Source organism: Cryptotermes secundus, unplaced genomic scaffold, assembly GCF_002891405.2.
Source record: "Cryptotermes secundus unplaced genomic scaffold, Csec_1.0 scaffold1139, whole genome shotgun sequence".
Lineage (NCBI taxonomy): Eukaryota > Metazoa > Arthropoda > Insecta > Blattodea > Kalotermitidae > Cryptotermes > Cryptotermes secundus.
This window is the reverse complement of record NW_019743667.1, coordinates 117,442-126,062: the sequence shown is the minus strand read 5'-3', so window position 1 is coordinate 126,062 and position 8,621 is coordinate 117,442. Positions and strand designations below refer to the sequence as shown.

At 37.2% G+C, this 8,621-nt stretch overlaps 1 protein-coding gene across 5 annotated transcripts; it reads left to right on the top strand.

Annotated features, from left to right (window-relative positions):
• The first annotated feature begins 204 nt into the window (after positions 1-204).
• LOC111874240 lies at positions 205-7,196 on the top strand. 5 transcript variants are annotated; one of them, XR_002844509.2, is made up of 6 exons: positions 211-443; positions 863-978; positions 2,499-2,669; positions 4,932-5,065; positions 6,164-6,362; positions 6,679-7,196. XR_002844509.2 is itself a non-coding variant. In XM_023869568.2 (5 exons), exons 1-4 carry the CDS (start codon positions 308-310, stop codon positions 6,253-6,255), a joined length of 495 nt encoding a protein of 164 aa, XP_023725336.1. In that variant the 5' UTR covers positions 206-307; the 3' UTR covers positions 6,256-6,362; positions 6,679-7,196. The 5 variants fall into 5 exon arrangements, 3 of the variants coding, with proteins under 3 accessions (XP_023725338.1, XP_023725336.1, XP_023725337.1); XR_002844508.2 differs by having other exon boundaries at positions 816-978; XM_023869568.2 differs by lacking the exon at positions 863-978 and having other exon boundaries at positions 206-443; positions 6,202-6,362.
• The last annotated feature ends 1,425 nt before the right edge of the window (positions 7,197-8,621 follow it).

Here is an 8,621-nt window from a genome sequence, read left to right as displayed (position 1 = left end):
GTTGTGTGTAAACAGAGGGTTGGAATGCCCCTCCCCTTTCCTGTTTCCTGTTGTTCACAGTAATCATGCCTTTTCCTGTGGGAGCATTTGAAGTGTATAAGATCTGTTCCATCAGTCTTGCTGTGCCACTCTCCAGAGGTTACAGCTCTGTTGCGGTGTGGCTCATCACCAGGCATCTTGCGTGATGTTGGACCCTGCTAGCTGCCTAGTGAAGGGCAACATCGGGGCAGAGCCATGCATCCCACTGAAGGCTTAGACACTGGGTCTTACATGAACGGTTTCCAAATGTTCTGTTTGTGCAGGTGTAATGGACTTCCTCTCTACTGACATTTCACTTTCAAAGCAGAAGATGTTTAGTCTGGTGACATTTGTTGATACGCCTGAACTTGTGAATGGAGATTCGCATTATCCATTTGATGTCAATGAGGCAATTCTTTGGCTTGGTAAGTCAGCGTCTTTTATGGGTGTTATCTCTGAGTATCTTCTGAGCCTCTCATTTGTAAAGATTGTTTGTTATCTTCTAGGCCCTAAGGTTAAAGGCTCTTTCACATTTTTAAAGTTGCAATGAACATAAATAATACTTGGTGATAACATATCAAATTTATCACAATTCAAAATTGGTAAAAATTTCATAAGCAGAAAATCTAGATTACACTCTCTCAGATTAGTTCCCCAGATTTACCAAAGGTGATAGCATGTAGATGATGTCGTAAGCTAAGAAAATGTGGGTTCTAGACAAAGTCAAGTCAAAAATATACATATGTCTCTGTATTGAGAATTTAATATGTTTAAAATTATGTGAGTATTTTTGACAGGAAACATGGTTGTCCTGATATTCACATTCTTTGATCAAATTGGGCAGGCACTGTGTAGATGGACCCTGAATCTGGTGGACAGACTTAATTCTGCTCATGCCAAGAAGATGCACTTCTGTCTATCGAAGGCAGGTGATGTTGGTAATAAATCCAATAGACGAAGGTAAAATGAAAAGCCAAGTCAGATTTAATAATTTAAATTATATGTGCTTCATAATTGAAATTCCTAGTTAGTCTGAACATTAATAGTGACTTAAATTTTTGGTTTATGACATACACGTTATGCTGAAGAGGACACTGGGACATAAGAGAGAGGAATTTATGGGAAAATGGAGAAAATCCTATAATAAGGAGATTAATAATTTGTACCTCTCTTAGTCATTGCTGTTGCGATGAAACCTTGTTAAGGACATGTAGAAGGGAATGTGGAATTAAGCTATACAAGCAGAATTTTAATTGGAAAACATGAAAGCGAGAGAATTTTGATGTATCCTTACATTAAGATTTTTTTCTTCTTCATAAGACATATTACATTGTAGATAATTACAAATATAAAATTCTTGCTTGTAATTGGGTTTACTCTCAAATTTCCATAGCTTGGGCCAGTGACTGGCTCTTGTGGGTGTAGTAATGAACCATTTACAGACTTTTCCCTGATTTACTTTTTTGTAAGATGTGTAATATTATAATTCCTTTGTGTACAGTCTGTATTGTTGAGAGGTACAAGACAGTTTTAAAATTGGATGAACAATCTTGTTTTCTTGACATTATACATAAAACAGGTCAAAATCTGATTGGACAAAGACCAACCTGTGTTATACATAGCCATTCCTACATGTGCGAGGGTGAAGCTTTGGTCATTCATGCAGAGATTGAGATGAGAAAATATTTCCTTATCCTATAGCTCTTACTATAGGATTCATGAAATTGGGTGACAGTAGGAGCATGGATTGATGCCATATGCTATCTGGCTGTCATGGAAGTGGTCAGCGTCATTTGGTGCAGTGTATATTCATATACTGATTTTCTGATACGATTTTAAGTGGTTTAGTGATGTGATCTATGGTATTTATTTCAATAATCTTGTTTACTGGGTTTTAAAAATATGAGAAGTAAGCAAGCATGGTGTTCTCCGTAAACAAACAAGAAAACTGGTATGTAATGTGTACTGATACTTCAAGCACAAACAGATGATGTTACTTATGCAGCATTTGATGTCATAGCCCTGTCTGCCTAGTGAACTTTGTGTACCTACCCTCCTTCATGAGTCATAATCTTTACAGAATAATACAAGGTTCTATCGGAAAGTTCCCAGACTAGGTCAAAAAATAAATGCTGGCTAAACTTACTCAATTTTGGTTGCCATCTCCTTCAAAATAGTCTCCTTGGGAACATATACAGTAATCCCATTGTTTTTTTCAGTGCTTGAGAAGCACCATGGAAATCAGTTTCCTCAATGCTGTTGAGTACCACTTGTGATTCCCTTTGGATGTCAGACACTGTTTCAAAATGTCATCCCTTCCATTTCATTTTCAATTTAGAAAACAAAGCAAAACCACAGGGGGCTAAGTTCGGCAATTAGGGAGCCAGCTTTTGCTGATTTGATGTTTTAATTGTAATATATTAATGAAAAGTGTATTTTTAATTTTGTAATAATAGAGGAGGTGCCATGATGTGTTGCAGCAAACATGGTGTGTAAACCAAATAGAGGAGGTATGTCAGGACATGGAATGCACCATCAGAACACATTGCGTGCACTGGAGCAAGACTGTGAAACCATTATGTTGCTGATAGAAAAGCGTCAAGAACAGGACAGTGTGTACTGCAGTTATAACTTCAGGACTTACAGTACAGGTATGAGTGAATGAATGAATGTATGAGGGGTGGGATATAATAATCAGGCCCTTGCATTGCGACCTTCTCTGATCTCTTGTGCTACAGTAGAAGTAACAAAAACCATATCATTTTTTTTTTTCTTACTTCAGATATTTTATTAGTAATATTATATGATGCCTGCATATTTTCAAGGCGGTTATTTAGTTGGATGTTTTTCAAAATGGCCATGCCATAGCTCAAGCGGTTAGTCGCTGGCTTCCCACCGCGGCAGCCTGAGTTCGATCCTGGGTCTGGTCAAGTGGGATTTGTGGTGGACAAAGTGGCAACTGGGCAGGTTTTCTCCAAGTACTTAGGTTTCCCTTGCCAATCTTAATTCCACCAATTGCTCCACAATCACCCTCACCTATCATCTGGGGCTGGTGCAATAGGCCAGAAGTGACCACAGTACAAGGGAATTAGTCCCACCCCACTAGCAATAAAGAAAAAAGAATAGTTGGATGTTGATTATTTTGTGATGCTGTGTTAAAATCATGCATGATAGAATGATTGTGAATGATAAGGAAGCGAGGGGAGTATGCAAGGTCTATTTTAAGGTACTTTGAAAGCATTCATCTGTAAGGACTAAAGAAAATAATGAAAGCTTCAGTTTATGTGTTCTTTAGCCTGGATTCATATTGGGTGCTGCCTGAATTCAGATCTGTGCCAACCAGCTTGGTAGGTGTGGTCTAGTAATCGCATGCTGAAAAGTGACAGCTTATTTGCCTTCACACCATTTGTTTAAACAGTGTAATTTCATATAGCTCTGTTTGTACGTATTGTTTTAATTCGTGGATTGTGCCTTTTATATCTATGCCAGCACCTCTGAATTCTCTTCTATGTTCACTTCATGCTTGCATCAGCGTATGGTTATGCATGCAATTATAAAAGAACAGTGTTACATGATACAGTAGTTAAGTGTGACAAATAATTACTTTTGGTCATATTCTGTATTTTTTATTGAAAAATAATCTCATTAAATTCACATTTATCGTAATCTTTCCCAGTATTAAGAATAGTTGGCCTCTTCATTGAAAACAGTTGTGATATTTCTTCAGAAGACTTCTTAGTATTTTTTCCTCTGTTGTTAATTTGTAATTTTCTGGGTTTCTTGTTCAAACTCGTTCTTTTAATGTGGTCTTTACATTTACATTTATTTTCACTTCATGGATCCAATCATCTCCCCATAGGGCTGGATATAAAACATGTCACATATTACAAATTCATGATGACTACACATCATTCATACTTTGTCCAGTAAAAGATATAATCAGGCCTCTCACAGATAGCTCAAGTTGTCAGGACAACACACATGGGTCATGGAAAAACCACAGTCAAATTCATGCCTTGCCATTCCACACACACTGGCAAGCTGTACCATTAAAACAGTTACAATTATAAAATATTAAAATTCATAACAAAAACAGACATCATACATACTACTACAATTACACCAAGCAAGTCTCAATAATATATAATTCATGCACATAGACCATTTATTAACTCTTAACTTTTGAGCCCGTTGCATGCTCGACAAATTCATCAATAGAGTAAAATACTTTACTTTGCAGATCATTTCGTAAAACAAACCTAAATTGCTTTTTATCATTTTTAAAACTGTGATATTTGATGGCAGGGTGTTAAATAGCTTGACGCCTGAATAATACACCCCTCTCTGATAGGATGATAAATGTGTTGAAGGTATATGAAGGTGGTCATTCCTTCTGAGTTCATTCTGGTGTTTCTTTTTTGTTCATTCTTTTGTTATATTTGAATTTAATTATTTAGAAATTAATTGTCCTGGTAATATATTATTAGAAGGATTGACTGAAGGAGGATGAGATGGCAGGTCATGCAGCACACACGGAAGAGAGGTGCATACAAAATTTTGGTAGGGAAGCCTGAAGGAAAGAAATCACTAGGATGACCTAGATGTAGATGGGAAGATACTATGAAAATGGATCTTAAATAAATAGAATGGGAGGATGTGGACTGGACATATCTGGTCCAGGATAGGGGCCAGTGGTTGTCTGATGTGAACATGGCAGTGAACATAGGGTTCCATAAAGTGCTGGATGTATCTCATGTGGTTGGGCAAGTATTGGCATCTCAAGTGGCAGTCTTCTTCTTTGAGTTAGGTAGTTACTCAGTATGTTAGTTAGGAACTGTCCTTCATTTATAGGAGAATGGATAAGAAATGAAATGTGTTTCACAAATTTTAAATTCTTGTATATGTGTGTGTAGTTATAATGCTGGGAGCCAAGATGGCCATCCTCTCACTGCATTTCATCCTGGATGTGCTCGTGACTGTCCCCAACAGGACCTTGCTGCACTCTGTGCTTGCTGTCAGTTTCACAGACAGCCTTTTAACATATTTTGTAAGTACACAGAGACTTACTTTGTATCATCATCATCACCCATTGATGTTTCCATCAAAGTGTCCACTGTCCTATGTTGTGACATCCTTAATACTGTCATGTGTATAATGTGACAGTAGTTGGGTTTTGGATTGGTGATGATATTAATTTGACTCTTTCATACAGTGTGTGACTGCACACACGCATGCACACACTAGTGTCCACAGTCATGGTTTCACTAGCCATTGTTCGGTAGCAGCTTCCTATGGTGGATGTTCCCCTTCCTCTGGGTTACAGAACTGTCCCCAGCCTCAGCTAGCAGCTTCTCACAGCAACATCTGACAGTGAGAACTCAACTCTCTCACCAATGAACTGCTCTTTACTTCTCTCAACTTAACTGATTCTCACCAACTAACTGTCCTGCTGATAACATATCAGTGCAGACTGCACAGAAATCACTGCTCCATTATTGCTGCACAGTTATTGTCATGGAAACATGCTTGTTTGTGAAATAGTTACTTAGCAGCAGCTGTTGTATAGCTCCTCCTTTTGTGGCCGTTGCCTAGCAGCAGGTCTGCATGCCACAGTGTGTAGTAATTACAATGAGATGATGTAATGGATTTCTTTGTCTTTGTCAAAACAATTTGCTGCTTGTATTCAGATTTCTCTCTGTTTTCTTTTGGTACTTGGTTGGTTTAGCAGAATTTATTAAGAGTTTTCATTTTTCTTATGTTGTGATCATTACTTTTAAGTCAGTTTAATTTTACAATGAGATGTGTTAATAAATGTTTCTTTATGGAACAGTGCCTTTATCTCACACCAAGAAAATGCAATGCTGATCTAATTATAATGCAACTGAAGAAGCTGAATATGTACTAAAGAAAGTCTAAAAGCAAGAAACATTAAATGGAAGTTCTCCCTGTTTATGTTTTGTTGATACCTTTGTTTTATATGTCTTTTCCAGTTTTCATTATGTTAGTTTATATACAACTCATATTTTGGAATTTATTTACTTCAAGTATTTACAGTATTTTCACACACTGAATACTTCCCATTTCTACCCATAGTTAATTGCTGCTAGTATAGTGTTAAAAATATTGTGAATTCATTATATTCCAGTTTCCAGTCTCCATAATGTGATCAATGCTTCCAAACAGATTCCAATGGATTGTATTGCTGATTGTTGTAATTGGTTGAGGGGGGCCTCTTAATCTTCTGCAAATGGTCCCTGTGACTGCAACTGACACTCTCTCAGAAACACAAGAGACAGTTCCTCGAGATGAGGGAACATGTGGAAAAAGTAGTGAAGGCAAAAAAGGTAATTCTAATTTCTTATTTGCTCATTCATTCATTCATGGTTTATTTAACAACACTTTCAATTGTTAAGATTATTCTTTTTTATTTAATCCACCCAGCAGTATTAACTTGTATGAAGCGTTCATGTCATGAAGCTTTGCATCATGCGTTCTCTCCATATCCTGTTCGTTCATCCAGGTCCAGATATTTCCCATATAACTCAGTTCTGTTATACGATGACCCCCCACATCCCATTGTAACTTACATTCGAACAAAGCGGAACTATACAAAAGTCTGGTGTGTTGAAGCAGCACTTTTACCATGAATATCTGTTGCAGAGCGTGGGTGTCCAAGACCTGTGAAGAAAATTAATGACATTTGGCCTTTCAACACTGCAACATTTGTCATGACATACTTCAGAATGCGTGAAGGGAGTTTAATTAACTTCCATGGCAGACCACAGTATTTTAGATTGTGCATAGTTTCATATTTTGTTATTGTCTGATAATACTATACTATTTTTATTGTAATCAGGACTTCTGAGTGTGATGCATATATTTCTGATGGAATCAAACTGAAAGCAGTCTAGGGAGACAGGATCACAAGGCTTTGCTTCATTTACATGAATGCATAAGATGATTCATAATAAGAAGGTCATACTTGTTCATTTGTATATTTCATCTTGTCTGGTGAATTTCATTTTGATTCTTCTGGTGCATGTGAATGCCTTTATGTGAAACTTCAAACTTAATTTCTCAGAAATAGATCATTGTGTTAAAAGTGGTACATGATATTAAGTTGTAAAATCATTAACTGTATCTTTTTAAATTAATAAACCCATTAGTTATAATTTTCATATGACCAATAATATTTATAATTAAAGTAGAAAGGAGTATAATTAGTGCTACTGTATGGTGCAAGCTGATCACAGTGGCTGGGCAGTCTAAGGCATGAACCATCTTTGCCTGCTTGAACACTGGGGTCTTGGGTTCAAGTCCCACTTGAGGTATGGATGACTTGTGTGCATTTATTCTGGTTTTGTGTTGTACTGTGTGTAGGTAGCAGCCTTGGAATAGGCTGATCCCCTGTCCAAGGAGTGATACCAACTGTGTATAGGATTAAGAAACTGAAGAAGCGGCCAAGGTCCAAATGGCTGTAGAGCTAGAGAGAGAGAGAGAGAGAGTGTATGGTGTAATATCTGTACTGTTGATTGGCTTTTTCAGAAACAGGATTTGTGACAGCATTGTGGTACCTCTACCATAGCTTAGTTCTGTCAAAAAAATTTCTGTCAGCAATAAAATAATGGATGATACAAAATTACTAAAAATACAGTATAGTTGGAGTTAGAAAATCTCCATTCCTCTGTGGGTAAATAATTTTTATTGTGTTTGTGTTATTTCCGTTATACTGTAGAATATAACTTGGACTGTATGATGCTATGGTTCACTTTAAGTATAGTAAACACAACCAAACTAACAGTTCCATGACCACAGAGAGATGTAACATGGAATCAAAGGTTCATTACCATGTTCACAAGATCCCTCCACTTGTCCCCATCCTGAGCCATTTTAACTCATTCCATACCACTGCAGCCTATTTCTCTAAGGTCCATTTTAATATTATCTACATCTAGTGCCTCTTGGTGGTCTCTTTCATTCTGCCTTTCCAACTGAAATCCTGTATGCATGCCCCTTCTCTGTACATGCTACATGCCCTGCCTGTCTCATCCTCCTCGACTTAATCATTCTTATTGTATCTGGCGTAGAGCACAAGTTATGAAGCTCCTTATTATGCAGTCTTCTCCAACCTCCTACCGTGAAGAAAGAATGAATACGAAAATCAGTGGTATGAACATCATCTACAATTGGGTCATAAAAAACATATGCAGCATAAAACTGCAAGATATAGGGATGTAGAATGATCCAGAACAAGATTGGAGGATTTGTTCCGAGACAGAATTGGTCTGAAGCTCACCTTGCAGCTGATGATGAATATAGTTTTGAGAAATTAGCTCTATTTCTGTCCAGTTAGGTGACCATGATTTATGAAAAGTCATCTCAGTTGATCTCTGTCAAATGAAAAGATGCTAAGTGACCATGTATGTAGAGTAGGCAAATTATTTGTGCTCTATCCCCAGCCATATGATATTTAATGGAAAAGATTAAACTGTGCCTGGATTATGATTTTTATATTTCTCGTGTGTTGTATTAGAGAAGCATGCCCAACTATGGGCAGATAAAATAGAAACCAATACACGTTTTATTGTAGATGGTATACAGAG

What these genes read in the sequence shown, in the direction of transcription:
- LOC111874240 (XM_023869568.2), top strand. Translation starts at nt 308, where the DNA reads ATGGACTTCCTCTCTACTGACATTTCACTTTCAAAGCAGAAGATGTTT. An exon ending in CTTCAGGACTTACAGTACAG is followed by an intron (nt 2,670 to 4,931) that starts GTATGAGTGAAT and finishes ATGTGTGTGTAG; the next exon opens with TTATAATGCTGGGAGCCAAG. An exon ending in ACAGCCTTTTAACATATTTT is followed by an intron (nt 5,066 to 6,201) that starts GTAAGTACACAG and finishes GCTTCCAAACAG; the next exon opens with ATTCCAATGGATTGTATTGC.